This window comes from Syzygium oleosum, unplaced genomic scaffold (genome assembly GCF_021117445.2).
Source record: "Syzygium oleosum isolate NSW1041296 unplaced genomic scaffold, Sole_v2.1 Sole_v2.59, whole genome shotgun sequence".
NCBI classification, from domain to species: domain Eukaryota; kingdom Viridiplantae; phylum Streptophyta; class Magnoliopsida; order Myrtales; family Myrtaceae; genus Syzygium; species Syzygium oleosum.
The window spans coordinates 294921-309630 of NW_026607543.1; the positions used below are offsets into that span (position 1 = coordinate 294921).

The window sequence follows — 14710 nt, forward strand, 5'->3', positions numbered from 1 at the left end:
TCCAAACCACATTGAAAATAAGGCGTACGCTACTTACTAGGCCAATCACCGTGGCGGTAAGAAGAGGTCAAGATAGGGACTTTTTTCGGTTGGTCTTAGAGCCCTAATAAGAAAATAACATTAAGCCCCGTCAATAAACTAGCTCTATAAAAATAAAATAAAAGAAACCCTGCAAAGAACCTAACCCCCAGAAAACACTGTTCACATAATCTTGACTTTTGCCAGCAAGTCAATTACATTATACTTGTTGACCCCCAAAAAATTACATCATACCTAGTATTATACGGAAGAAAATCACCGTTGATTTAACGACCACCCAAGATTGAGACGAACAAGAATAGCCATGTTCTAACAATAGAATTAAACGGATAATTATCGGCAATCGGCAACGGATTATGACTAATTATCCACCTTCACGAGATACCAAACCGGGTGTGACCTACCCCAATTTTATTTCAAAGGGGACTTCCTCGTTCTAGAAAAAAGGATGAAATAAATATGAATTCAAAAAGCGAGGCCAAAATTTGAACACGGGTGTCATTGCTTTATGGGGCAAAGAAGGCCAAAAGATAATGGCGCTTTTCGATCAGTTACCCATCGATAGAGAAAGGGCTAGGATAGATCCGTCCATATCGGCGACTCGGATATGTGTATGCACTTCTTCAAAAAAAAAAAACAAAATAAAATCAAAATAAACAGATAAAAAGAAAAAGGAAAGAAGAAAAAAAGGGAAAGATAATTATGCCTTATCCTCGTTGCTAGCAAAATGGAGAAAAGGCCTTTCTTTCCCCACGAATTTCAGACCAATTATTGGAATGGGAACAGGGAATGAGAATCGGGGAAGGCTGATGATGCTGACTACTCCTCGAGGACAAAAGTCCATGTCGTACCAAGAAATAAAATAAATAAATAAATAAATAAAGCGATGAATTTGATTAAAATAAATAATTTGGATGATTAATGAATTATATAAAAAAAAAAGGGGAAATAATGGGGGGGTCCATTTCTATCCTATCCGCATGCCACCACGGCTTCCGTTTTGGTATTTAAGATGAACTGATCCCTTTGCGCATTCAAGCACGCATCACGTTACCTTATCTTTATGCTGCTGTTGTTTGGGTACGTGTGTGTATTTATACTCACATGCTTCCTTAAGAGCGACCCTGAGGATCATCACTAACTACTGCATCCTGCAACAAAGTCTTCAGAGATAAGACCACATCTACATCTCTCTCTCTCTCTCTCTCTCTCTCTCTCTCTCTCTCTGGGTGTGTCTATCTTGTTCATGACTTTAATGGGTGGCGAAGATCAGAGCTTTGGCGATCTGGGTTTGAGGTTTCTTGGTGATCGTCCAAGGGAAGAGGGGTGGAGCATCATGGAAGGTGGCGGCGGCTGTGGTGGTGGTGATAATGTCTGCGATGATTCGGAATCGGTAGAGACGTCCATGGATGATGAAGCCTCGAGAGACTCCTCCCGAGAATCGTCGTCGTCGTCGTCACCCGATCTCCTAGAGGATGCTTCTTCTTCTCCATCGCCTTCTTTATCGAAATCGAGCCTTTGTTCGTCGTCGTCGTCGTCGTCTCTCGAGGGCAAACATGGACCTTTGTACGAGTTGTCGGACCTCATGGCTCAGCTTCCTATAAAGTAAGTTTGATCATTTCTTTCCCCACGTTCGAACACGATCTGCTGTTATTATAGTTCTGCTAAAATTCGTATCGATCAGATACGTGAGAAGAAAATGTCATCCTATCCATAACTCAAACCTGATCTCGTCTAGTGAATTTCTTGCGTCTCATGATATCATAGGGCCGACACGAATCAAGGCACGAGCACGTACGAGCACGAGAGCAAACACGAAAAATCGTTGCTCCTAGTTTAATTCATCAAGAGAACAGCAAGGAAATATCCTAGTATGGTGGTTCTTGAAGCATTTAGATCGAGTTAGAAAGAAAATTCCGAATCACCTCGACAGAAGGAAAAAAAGGGTTAGATGTTTTTACTACTAAGATCATAATGAACAAGATCTCAAGCCCTACTAGATCAGTTGAACTAAGATCATGCCCGAATCTCGACCCGAACTTCCTAATAAAATCCCACGAACAACAGCTACGAAAACTAGAGTGCACGCATTCATGAAGCGACGATTAATCGAATTCCCTGATGTCGCAGGAGAGGGCTCTCGAGGTACTACGACGGGAAATCGCAGTCGTTCACGTCGCTGGCGAGCTGCAGGAGCGTGGAGGATCTGGTGAAGAAGGAGAGGCCCTACGTGAAGAGATTGAAACTGTGCAAGAGCTATGCAGGAGGCTTGGACAGCCCCAACAGATCGTTTGGTCCCAAGGCCATCATATCGAAGAAGGGTTCATCGTCAAGATCTGCTTTTCCATCATCTTCTTCTTCTTCTTCGCATCTAGGGAAGAGGTGTACTTCACTCAGCAATAGACCGCCCGTTCCGATACTCAAGACATTTTGAGTTTTGCTCGACTGGGTATTGAGAATACATCTTCCGTTCCGGCGGAACATTTGCTTTTTTTTCTCTTTTTTTTTTTTGGCATTTTTGCTTTGTATGATTTAGGAAGAGTTTATGGTAAATAATCAAGGAGCCAGTGATTTTGGGGAAGCATGTGATGCGTTTTTTTTCTTTTTCTATTGGTCCTAGTTCATGCATCGACATAGAATAAGAAACATGACTTGTGTATTAAAAAAAAAAAAAAAAAACTTGTTCGATCGAATAACGATGAACGAGTTCGGTTCGAAATAAAATTTTAAGATGTTCGCTTAATCCGTCCAAGGATAGCCTCGCCTGGATCGGCATAATGGTCGCTTATGCCGGTGGAGCGTCGTCACGAGGGGGTTCGAAGAGGTTCTTCCTATTCCCCGACCTACTGAGGATTTGCTTGGGGCGAAAACGATCTCCGAGAAACAAGCATTGTCATTTTCGCGCGTGATTGTATAATCCCTTTCCGTCGTTAAGAATGGATGAGCATATAGCATCCTCATATCTCATGCTAGATCAAGAATACAACAAGATAGAGATGCTTCACGCCAATAGGATAAGACAGGATGATAATGACATTGAAGATGCCGCGTTGAGTCGGAAGGGAGGATCAACATAAATTGGGAATGGTTATCCATTTAAACCAAGGTCGATTAGGATCGGTTTCTGAGGTCGATCAGGATCGGTTTCTTACTTTTAATTAGCATATATCGGCTTCGACTTGATCTTGACAATTTCAAATTGGCCATAAATCGAAAACCCCCAGATCTGAAATCATCACACGCGTTATAATGCGAACCATGTAATTGCTATTTAATTGCACTAATAGATCGAATTCACCGGATTTCTAGTATACAAGAAATGCGATGAGATGCAATACATGGAAAACAACAGAGAAGATTAGGCCACCCCAACAAAAAACCCCTTGCGCTGGCATGACATTCCAAACTAAACACGAAAAATTTCCGCTTCCGTATCGTTTCCTATAATTAACCCAATCTTTGGGTGAATCAGTGCAGTAAACTCACAAAATTTGGAAGAAGGTACCCTAGTTTTAGTGTACTTATAACTTGTGGACGGGCACTATCCCGAGGAGATGGAAGCATTTCCTCATTACAACCGCGGTTGCTTCGCACAGCAGCAACCTGCTGGTCTCCTCTGCCGATCCAACCACCTGCAGATAATTTCAAACATTTCAGTACTATTTCCCGTAACATTTCAGCTAAACTGCATAAAGATGCATTAAGCATATAGTTTAAGTCTATACGTAAGTTGGGAATAAACATAATGGAAACGAAGCATTGCAGTGACAGCTATTGAAAGGAAGTAACCTCTCGCCTCATATCACTACGAATGTGCAGAGGCAACGCTGAGACCTTAGGGAGATTGTCCAGAAATAATGACGTTTCTCAAAAATAGTACGAGTACTATGGCCACTTGAGAGATGCAATTCAAACCTCAAATTTAAAATTTCAGCACTTCAAAGGAGGCAGTTGCATAACTGCCCTCGGAAATTAGTGAAGAGAGCCAGAAATTACACCATTATCTTTCAAAAGCCCTCCGCACTAAAATCTTACCACTTTGCAATTATGGACTGAGATTCTTAGCAAACTTGAAAACCAGACGGACACACCCAGTGAAGAGACGAAACAAGCACATGGCATGAATGCTTGAAACAAGCAGCAGTTCATGTCCTGCCATCTGGAAGCATGACAGAGGCAAAAGATGTAATAGTACCTGGCAGTTCGAATAGAATCTGGTAAAATTCTCTGACATATTGTACAGGTATTCACACAACACATTGGGCAACAGATTAGAGCAAGCCTCCTCCACAGTCTGCAAAGTTACAATCAAGAAAGTATTATTAATATCTACCCCACTTTGCAGAAAAGAGTATCGTGACATTGTCAAAATCATGCTTAATTTATGTCCTACCTCACCGAATTGGAGCAAATGGAGCCCCAATGCCCGTTCATCAGGATGATTCAATGCTACGGTTCCGGTCTACAGCCAAAAAGCATGAGTTAAAACACAAAGGACAAAATGTTGAATTTGTAGCACCATGGAATACTAATTTTTAGTTTCAAGTCCCAAATAAATCACCAGGAGGTAATTTAATTAGCATTCAAAAGAGAGAACGTCGTTGGTTGAGTTGTTGTAAAGTTCCATAAACATTAATTACAATGATGTACATCAATTTTTTGAATGAAGATGCATCAGTACTTTCTTATCTTCCAAAGAGAGAGAGAGAGAGAAGGGCGGGGAGAATCATTACACGATAAATCCATATGCCCATATCAATATCTAATTGAACATAAATAACAGACAGACTACTTACTTTCTTAAGTTCCTCTATATCTTTGCCAGATTTTCTGATTATTGAGCAGATTCTAGCATGGGCATACAACAAATAGACAGCAGTATTCCCCTGTCATCATAAATAATAACTTAGCCAAAAAGGAATGAAGAAAGGACAGATAAAGAAACAAGGAGAGGCGTACATGCATGTGCGTGCGTTGTGGTAAAAATGGGATATAAAACTCATGGACTGAGTGGAACATAATAAAAAATTTAATAACCAAATCCACTCAACACAACCAAAGTAATTTTGTTGTCCTAGTAAAGTAAAAATGCAAGGAGTGGAAAGGACTTTATTTCTCTGGGAATCATGACAAAATAATTTCAGCTACACTCATCAATTATTGACAGAGCTATTGATGGAGAACATAAATCTGCACCTTATCATTAAGCATTTGATCAAAGTTGAAGGTGTAGTTCGTGGTCCTATTGTTCTTCAAGTCGGCGTACCTACAAAGAGAAGTAGAGGATATCAATTATCTCTACTCCTAAATCCATATAAAGGACTGAACGGACAACTACTTAGCAAGGCATTCAATAAATTTTCACAAAAAAAAGTTCAACCATCTCTCTTATGGTCAGGAAAATGCTCCAAGCAATTCTAGATAAAGAGCATGTAACAACATTTTATCAAAAAACAAAAGCATAGAAAACTATTCTGAGGATCTTTTTAACCCATCGCAGTTTCTTGATTAGTATATCACTCCTGAAAATTTTCTTGTTTGTCAGTTGCTAGAGTCTAGGTTCAGTTCAGCTTGTGCTTCCTGAAGCTTTACTGAGGCCTTCTTCAATGCACTAATGTGTAGCTTGCATTTTGGTTATAGACCCACTTAATGACATAGACCATCTCATCAGAGCTGTTTCTGAGCATGGAACCAGCATAACAAAAACCATGGTAGGATTATTAGCGGGACAGTGGACTTACTTCACAGCTCCATAACCCACTGCCTCTGCAGTTTTGTCAAGCTCATCCTCGCTCCATTCCTTATCCTTGCCTGATGGAAAGTTCCACCATAAATTTTAAAGGCTTCTAAATGAAATGCTGATAACTCAACAATATTTATGTAGTCAAAAGGTGCAAATCGAACAGTTAATTTCAATTAGGATAGTCTGGCATCAATGCAAAGTAAACATTCTAAACTGAGCCAATAAGTTTCATGAAACCCAAATAAAGAACAGTGACATACCGCGTTCAACAAGTGCTGCTTTACTGCGAGCTTTGGCTTCATCCAGTAAATCCGCAAGTCTAACGACTTCAGTACTGCGAGTTCGAAAACGCTTACCATCTTCACCAAGAACAAGACCAAAGCCAACATGGCTAGTCCTAGGGTATGCTTTATCATCATCAGGAAGCCAACCTGCACGCTTAGCAGCCTGAAAAAACAGAAACAAGGATATAAGTAAGCTTCGTTCCATGCCACTAACCAATCATATGGACTTGTAAAGAAGGCCAATAATGCATAAGCCAATTCACGCATGTATCCTCAAGTCAACAAGTTCATAAAGATTGAATGCAGAGAATAATTCGATACAAATCAATCATGATACTCCATAGTACAATAAACAAGGGAAAGAAATTAAACAGAACGGCATACGGCTCTGAATATTCACCTTGAAAAACATTTGAAAGTGCTCGGACTGACCAACATCAGTGACATAAATAATCCACTCAGCCTTTTCTATGTTCAGGCGATACCTGCACGATTGTCAGGTGAGACCTTATTGCTAAAAAGTCACAACAGTAGAACACCAATATAAAAAACATAAAAGTGAATTTGGAATAACGACAATGCTTCTGAATGACTATTAACGCCCCTCCTCAAATAGAGGAAAATATTGTAACATCGAGCAACCCAGGGTAGACGAGAAGAGTGTCTGTGAATAAGAGTTCTTGACGCAGGATGTATTACAGTAATTTCCCCATTTTCTGTTTAATAATTGGTTGTCTCTGTAGAGTTTAAGGAGTCGCATCACCAGCATGTGATCTTTAATGAGGTTCAGTGATGGAGATTAGATCTTAAAGTAGATAAAGGGCTGAGATTCTAGTGTTGTTTGAGTCAATTATAATAGTCCTTAAACCCTATCCGTAACTCGTAAGCCATCCTCTTCTAATATTCTTTACAGCAGATTATACTTTTAGGAGTCCTTGGTTTTCTTAAGCCTAAACATTTTGTTATCTGTACTACAGCTTATAATATATTCACTGCGTTTCGTTATTTTTGTGAAAACCTTGATTCACTGCATCAGTTGTAATGGCAATTGAAACTACCATAAACCAAATATCCAGTTCCCTGTTCACTAAAATACTTAGGCCAAGGCCTCCCAAATAGACTGTCAAATCAAAGGAAAGGACTGCATTACAGGCTAGAATGTGAATACATGAAGTGGATGTGTTAAGCAGAAGAATAAATCATTTTAAAAAAAACATTTACAGAAATTAACCTATACGATGGTCATGTAAAATAAGAACAGACAATGGCTTTCCAAGTTTAAAGAAATCTAACCAAAGGGCAGAGAGATCAGTTGATGCATAGTTGTAACCGCCATCTTTCTTCACTACGATAAGGGGTCTCTCATACCCTTCAATAAAAATCACACGAGCTCCTTCACTTTCTTCAACTAACCCTAAGTTGCTCAGCTTCTCCAGTACACTAGGAATATACGGGTTGTAAAAGCTTTCTCCCTGACAAAAGGCAATGCATAAAAAATCATTAAGATTTGCAAGTTAAGATGCTAAGTCGTGGAAACGCAATGTTCCCAGCATGTCAAAAACCATCTCACACTAGAGTCATATGGAAATTCACAGCTCCAACGCTATGTCACAGAAAACTAAATTAGAGGAAATTAGGACACAAAGCTCATATAGCGATGTTCTTAAAATCATCAACACCACGAAAAATAACCATCTTTCTCACTGCTACAATGTTAAAAGGATAAGGACAAGCATTCAGAAGAAGAAGATTTTCCATGGAGCTAATATTATGCATAATATAAAAGTAATCCATCACCATGACTTCCTCATATCGATAACTGAGTCAAAGTGCACCTTGTAGATTAAATATATCTCAGCTGAGTGATCAATGATCACTCATGTACAGGAAAGAGCATCGCATGAGTCAAAATAGTTCTTAAATCACGAGATATCTCCACAAAAAGAAAAACCACATGCTGACTAATAGCAGGAATTCCACAATGTACAGTACCTTCTCCTCCAATGAAACTCCAAGACGCTGATAGACCCCATCAAACTCCCTTCGGCTAATATCACAGATTTGCGCCCATGCACTGCGATACCTCGCTTCCCCACCCTGAATACAAGCTCAACAGTCACCCAACAAAAGACTACATGTCTTAATGGCAGCTAAAAAAATAGGAATATGGAAATTGCAGCTGTCCTAAGTACACAGCACTAACCTGAAGGCGAACCACAGCCTTCTGTGCCCTCTCCTTAAAAACAGGATCCTCATCAAATTTCTGCTTTGATGCCTTATAAAATGCCTGGCATACACCAATTAAATTGAGTAAAGCAAATCTTGAAGCCCAATATATTCTGTTTCAGCAAGCTAGAGGAAAAGGAAATAAAACCAACAAAGAAAAGATGATTAAATTAGGCATTTGCACATAACCGCACTCCATTTACAGAAAAACAAACTGAAGTGCACAGGAACCACAATCAGTCACATCAAAAGCCTATTATCGAATAGTTAGTTATACACCACCCCCGTTATTTCCTGCCATGCTTAATAAGCAAGCACAAGGAGTTCGGGCGGAGAAGAACATCAGAGGTTGAAAACCTTTCACTGCAAAACCTTACCCCAAGAAATGGAGAGGGGTTAGTGGAGTAACTATCTAAATGATGGGGAATGCTACATTAAGGTGTCAACTTCGCGTGTTAATGTCTAAGTCCAAATGGAAGAAAGATACTAACTTCCCATAGGAATAAACGAGCACCCCCCATATCAAAGGCCGACAAGAAAGAATTTTATGCCATTTTATACAAGGTCTTAAACAGCATGTCATCAATTGAAGCTTCAGTAGTCAGAATATAAAACATCTCTAACCTGAAGGTCTCCAATGGCGGTTTCAGTAGCACTTTCCCAATCAGGAAACTTCTCAAAAAGGAACTCAATCAACATGCCAAACTGCAAAACCCATACAGCAGGGAAGTTACTTATGGCATGACAGTACAATAAAACAAATTTTTCATTAGTTCAAAACAGCATATTGCATCATCAATAGTCATCAGCAGTATAATGAAATAAAGTAGGCACATGTTCCCTCAAAGCGGAAAAGGCAGCTAGCACTAAATTTTTAGAATGTGCAATCTGATGAGAAGGATGAAAATTCAGATAGTAAAAGATTCAATTTCCCAGTGAAAGTACACAAGCAGTAATCTTTATGCCCCCTTATAATTTTATGACAAATCAATCTCCCACTTATGAAAATAGTCAACACAACAAGAAAATTTTCAGGAATCACCTGTGTACCCCAATCACCAACATGGTTTCTACGAAGAACTTCAACATTTGAAAACTCCAGCATGCGGGCCAGTGTATCTCCAATTATAGTAGATCTTAAATGCCCGACATGCATTTCTTTCGCAATGTTAGGAGAAGAAAAATCAACCACCACCCGTTTAACTGAGAGCCTTGGCGCCCATGTTTCAATTCCATCAATCAGCATCTTCTGAATGCTCTGGAGTACCAATTAAAAAATTTATCACTATGTGAGTCATGGTGCTCAATCTGGCTTCCTACATAAGATCTATTTCAACTGCCACAATAATATCAATGGCATTCAATTGGAAACAGAATTTTTAGAGACGTAATCACCTTGGCAATCCAATTCTTCGATAACGTGACGTTCACAAATCCAGGTCCAGCAACAGAGCATGCCTCTACCATTTCAGATGAAGGAAGGTTCTTCATAAGAGCCTAGAGAGAATGAAGTTGACAAGTTAGAAGATGCTAAGCTAGAAAATTCGTGGACTAGAGAACTCTGCCATACATAGTTTGCTACCTGTCCTACTGCCGGGGGACCCCTGAATTCAGTCTTTTTCCCTTTGATCCGTGGCCATAGGCTCATAGCATTGTTGCTACGACACATGGACATCACAAATTAGTATTAAGAAACCAAAAGAGGAAAAACATGATGAGGCCACAAAACCTTCATGTCTGGAAAATGCAAAGCAATAAATTCATACAATTCCAGCAAACTTATTGATTTCCAAATGACCAGAAGGTGGGTTAAAAAACTACCATTGGTAATCGCCAAACTTTGCAGTGCAAGCAGCAACCAAGGGCTCAACATCTAATTCCTCGGGGACTGTTGCCCTAAGAGATGTCTCAAATAGTTTTGCCACCTGTTTCCTTAAGTTGCCAATGTTTTCTTGATCCTGGGAAATGCCAAGCGAGACAAGCCACAAAAGTAATTTCAAAAGAACAGTTACCGGCGCCAGCAGAGGTGGCAAAAGCCGAAACAGAAGAAAAGCGATGATCGCGGGTTACTTACACTCGCCATCGTTGTCGCTGCTCGTGTCCTCACGGTCCAAACTGATTTTCTAGATTTCACTCTCGGGATATCTGTCTAGTTTCACAAGGATTGCAAGAAATTACCGGAAGAACTTAGACAACAGACAAAACACAAAAATCGACTACCAAACATCGTCCCGCGCTGCACACATTTATGTCCACGGGGAACATGCATGGAACGATCGATCACAAAGCATATCCCTAAAAGTACAGACAGCAAGGCGCGCGCATCATCACAGCCCAAATTCCTTCCACGTACCACCGCAGTTCTCACAGAATCTCCACCAAAACCACCGCCAAACCGAAATCCCCAACCTCCGAACCTCACGCTCCCCGACTACCAACAAACGAACCCCAAAAAAAACGGAGAGACAAAACGCACAACGAGCTCAGTCACAGGTGCGCCGTACTAGTTCGGCAATCGCGACTTGAGGAGAACGCCGCAATAGAACAAACAGTAACCTAAACGGACAATGCGTCTAGAAATGCATGCACGTCGCCGAGGCGGCGGCGGCGGCGGCGGCGGCGGCGGAGAGCACTCCGATTATCACCAGAGAATCGGCACAAACGGCGAAAGTCGAAAGAACAACCGGCCGAGCGCGCACGGGAGCTCAAGAATCCGAAACAGCTCCAAACCTAGAGAGAGAGAGAGAGAGAGAGAGAGAGAGAGAGGGAGGCTCACCGGAGGAGAAGAGGGAGCGGAGGCGGAGGCGGCTGAAGCAGCGGAGCGGAGGCGGAGGCGGCGGAGGCGACACCGTGGAGAGCAGTCCGAGGCCACCCCTCATAACTACCCCCCTCTCCCTCTATTTATTCCCCGGCTTTTTCGTTGCGGAGGGGCGAACTGCGTGCGCTTCAGCCCCACACGCCTTTTTTGCCCGCGCCGCTAGCTAGGGCATTTTTTAGGAGGTGGTGGCTTGTCTCCTCCAACGAAATGGTGACACGTCAGCGAATGCGGTCCATTTTTCGGGAGGTCCAGATGGAAATTTTGGTTGGCCCATTTTACAAAAATATTGTTATGGCAGTTAGATATATATATATATATATATATATATATATATTTATATATATATGAGTAAACTTTATTAATGGTATTTGACAAAAAAAAATTTGCTTATGGTAATAAAGCTTAGGTAGAATTTACAATCAGATCACCGAATTTTGATCGCGATTATTTAGGGTCTATTTAGTAACGTTTTTGTTTCTTTGTTTTTCTGTTCTTTTGTTCTCCGGAACAGAAAAAGAACATAAATCCGTTTAGTAAAAAAAATCCACTTTTTTGTTTCTGGAACAAAAAAGTGATCCTGGAATAGATTTAGAACAGAAACAAGAAGCAAAAAAAATCTACTTCTTTGTTTCTGGAACAAAAACAAGAAACGTTTTTTTGTGGAATCCTTCAAAAACAAGAAACAATCCATCGGCCGCAACCCGCCCACCGCCGCATCTCGCCGTCCTTCGCCGCCACCTACTGCCCGCCTTTCGCCGCCGCCCGCCTCCCGCCCGCCGGCCGCCTCTTGTCGTCGACCACTGTCCTCCGCCGCTCGACGCTTGTCGCCACCGGTCGCCATCCTCCACCGCTAGCCGCCATGCTCCATCGCCCGACGCCGGCCGCCACCCGGCGTTGGCCACCTCCCCTCGCCAACCACCCAATGCCGGCGATCACCCACCACCGGTTGTCGTCCTCCGCCGCCGCCGGCCACCCACCACCGGCGGCCATCCTCCGCCGCCTGCCATCGTGCTCCACCGCCCGATGCCGGCCACCACCGGCGGCCGATGGTGGGTGACCGCCGGTGGTGGGTGACCGGCGGCGGCGGAGGACGACAACCGGTGGTGGGTGATCGCCGGCATTGGGTGGTTGGCGAGGGGAGGTGGCGGTGGGGGGCGGAGGACGGTGGTCGCGAATGATCCATTTCTATTCCATGGACGAGTTTCTCCCTTCTGGGCTTTCGGCGGAGGACGGCGGGTGGCGGTGGGGGCGGAGGAGACGGTGGGCGCGGCGGCGAGGATGGCGGCCGGCGGTGGGAAGCGGTGGAGCACGGCGGTCGGCCGGGCGGAGCACGGTGGCGTCGAGCGACGGTGACGGCCGGCGAGGGCGGCGGGAGTTGGTTGGCGGCGGAGGGTGGCCATCGTCGGTCGATGGAGCGGGCGGCCGGTGGCGAAGGATGGCGGCCGATGGTGGGTGACCGCCGGCGTCGGGTGGCCCGGGGCGGGAGGTGGCCGGCCGGCCGAGGCGCCAGCCGGGTGGTGGCCGGCGTCGGGCGGTGGAGCCAATGGCCGGCAGAAAAGGATGGCAGCCGGTGGTGGGTGGTCGCGGGACGGAGGACGGCGGCCGGTGGTGGGTGATCGCCGCGTCGGGTGGTTGGCGGGGGAGGCGGCCGGCCCAGGTGGTGGCCGGTGTCGGGCGATGGAGCACCGCGACGGCCGGTGGAGGAGACGGCCGGTGGCGGGTGGCGACAAGCGTCGAGCGGCGGAGAACAGTGGTCGACGACAAGAGGCGGCCAGCGGGCGAGAGGCGGCCGGCAAGCATTGGCCGGCGGGCAGCGGAAGGCGGGCGGTAGGTGGCGGCAAAGGACGGCGAGAGGCGGCGGTGGGCGGGTTGCGGCCGATGGATTGTTTATTATTTTTGGAGAATTCTAGAAAAAAAATCGTTTCTTTTTTCTTGTTCCAGAAACAAGAAGCAGATTTTTTTTGCTTCTTGTTTCTGTTCCAAATCTATTTCAGGAACACTTTTTTGTTCCAGAAATAAAAAAATAGATTTTTTTTTACTAAACGGATTTGCTTCTTTTTTCGTTGCGGGAACAAAAGAACGTAAAAACAAAAAACGTAAACGTTACTAAATAGACTCTTAGTGTGCCGGACTTTCAGTTTTTGCTTAGGTTAAATTTTTCCCAGCAAACACGGTGTCAACGCTTAAAACAAACTTATAAATCCTTTAAAAGTCAAAAAAACATATATATCAAGAAAAAGAAAAGAGAGAGGGAGGGATTGTGACTCTTTAACATCGTTTGCAAAGGGCACCGCCACCATTTCATGACTGTCGAGGGCGGTGGCAAAGGCCTGAGATGACATGATCCTGTGCAAGCATCTGCAGAGGGTTAGGCGACCCTCTGTCATGGTTGTAGCGGGCCACACCAACCTATGCCAAGGTGTGGGAGGGTCATGGATCATTTACTGTTGTTAGGAGAGTGTTGAGCGACCATATTGTCACCGACCACGAAAAGGCGGGGCGGGCTATGGATCTTCTACCGTCGCGAGGAGAGGGCCGACAACCCTAAGGGGGCACCCTTCTCTCTCTCTCTTTTTTTTTTTTCTTTACCATTTTGTTTGGAAAGAGGTTAGAATAGGCCGCGAAAAGATAGGGAAAAAGATGGTAGCGAATATATTTTGGTAAAGCATAAAGATAGCAGAGAATAGAATTTGGAAAAGCATAGGGTAAAGTTGGGTGAAAAAGACCGTAAATCTTTCTATCTTAGCTTGTAATGGTTGTTTATTATTCCTTGACATTGAATCGGATTCTTCACTTATGTTTCTATTTTTTTTTTTGGCTTAAAGAAAGCATAATTAGGTGAAAAAGATAAATTCGACAGTGTTAACTTTAGGACTTAATTGTACCAATTTGACAAGTTTTAATTTAAAACGTCACATAGGAGAGAAAACTTAATTTGGAAACGTGACGTTAGCATTTTTCCTCAGACAAATTGACGGTGTTGACTTTAGGACTTGATTATACCAACTTAACAAGTTTTAGGACTTGATTGTTGTATAACTTAATTGCACTTTAACGACAAGTTTTAGGACTTCCACTACACTTATCCTAAAAATTAAACTAAAAAGGTGATGGTTTAGTAAGACCTGGCCCATTGGGCCACAGCGAGTCTAAGTAGCACTAACCGGTTAGGAAATCCACTCCGAGCACTTAAGGAAGAAGAAAAAGAAAAATAAAAGAAAAGAATAAAAAAAATTAAAAAATGTAAAATATTTGATAATTTTCCCCATTAGATTTTCCTTACCAAACAATTAAAATACTTTCTAGATTTTTTTTGATTTTAGCCAAACACTAGAAAATAAAAAAGCCTGGAAAGTATTTCTTTAAAATGGTACATTTTACGCGAAACAAATGAGCCTATGTTTGCGAACCATGGACCTAAAAATCCCCATATTCCTTTGGTGGTTTCCCTCTCTCTTTCTTATGATCTTGTGCTTCTACAATAAGTTTGGTGAAGGACTATTTAAGAAATGTGTGTTCTTAGAAAATTGTTTCTAATACATTTTGTCTATTTCGTGGATGATTTATTGTGTTGTAGGTAGTTGAACTATGCTATTCTAT

General features: G+C 42.9%; 2 protein-coding genes across 3 annotated transcripts; one reads left to right on the top strand and one right to left on the bottom strand.

The window, feature by feature from the left end:
- The first annotated feature begins 1057 nt into the window (after nt 1-1057).
- On the top strand, nt 1058-2520 carry LOC130137034 (protein OXIDATIVE STRESS 3-like). Its single transcript, XM_056307719.1, has 2 exons — nt 1058-1644; nt 2170-2520. The coding sequence occupies exons 1-2, from the start codon at nt 1286-1288 to the stop codon at nt 2471-2473; spliced, it is 663 nt and encodes a 220-aa protein (XP_056163694.1). The 5' UTR covers nt 1058-1285; the 3' UTR covers nt 2474-2520.
- A 1025-nt stretch (nt 2521-3545) lies between these two features.
- On the bottom strand, nt 3546-11248 carry LOC130137033 (arginine--tRNA ligase, chloroplastic/mitochondrial-like). 2 transcript variants are annotated; one of them, XM_056307717.1, is made up of 18 exons: nt 11069-11248; nt 10367-10437; nt 10114-10250; nt 9875-9950; nt 9688-9789; nt 9335-9550; nt 8917-8997; nt 8270-8353; nt 8059-8163; nt 7360-7538; nt 6467-6551; nt 6043-6229; nt 5781-5850; nt 5236-5305; nt 4836-4925; nt 4433-4501; nt 4235-4333; nt 3546-3671 (listed from the first exon to the last, which is right to left on the bottom strand). In XM_056307717.1, exons 1-18 carry the CDS (start codon nt 11169-11171, stop codon nt 3561-3563), a joined length of 1935 nt encoding a protein of 644 aa, XP_056163692.1. In that variant the 5' UTR covers nt 11172-11248; the 3' UTR covers nt 3546-3560. The 2 variants fall into 2 exon arrangements, with proteins under 2 accessions (XP_056163692.1, XP_056163693.1); XM_056307718.1 differs by having other exon boundaries at nt 10367-10441; nt 11069-11211.
- Nucleotides 11249-14710: the final 3462 nt, after the last annotated feature.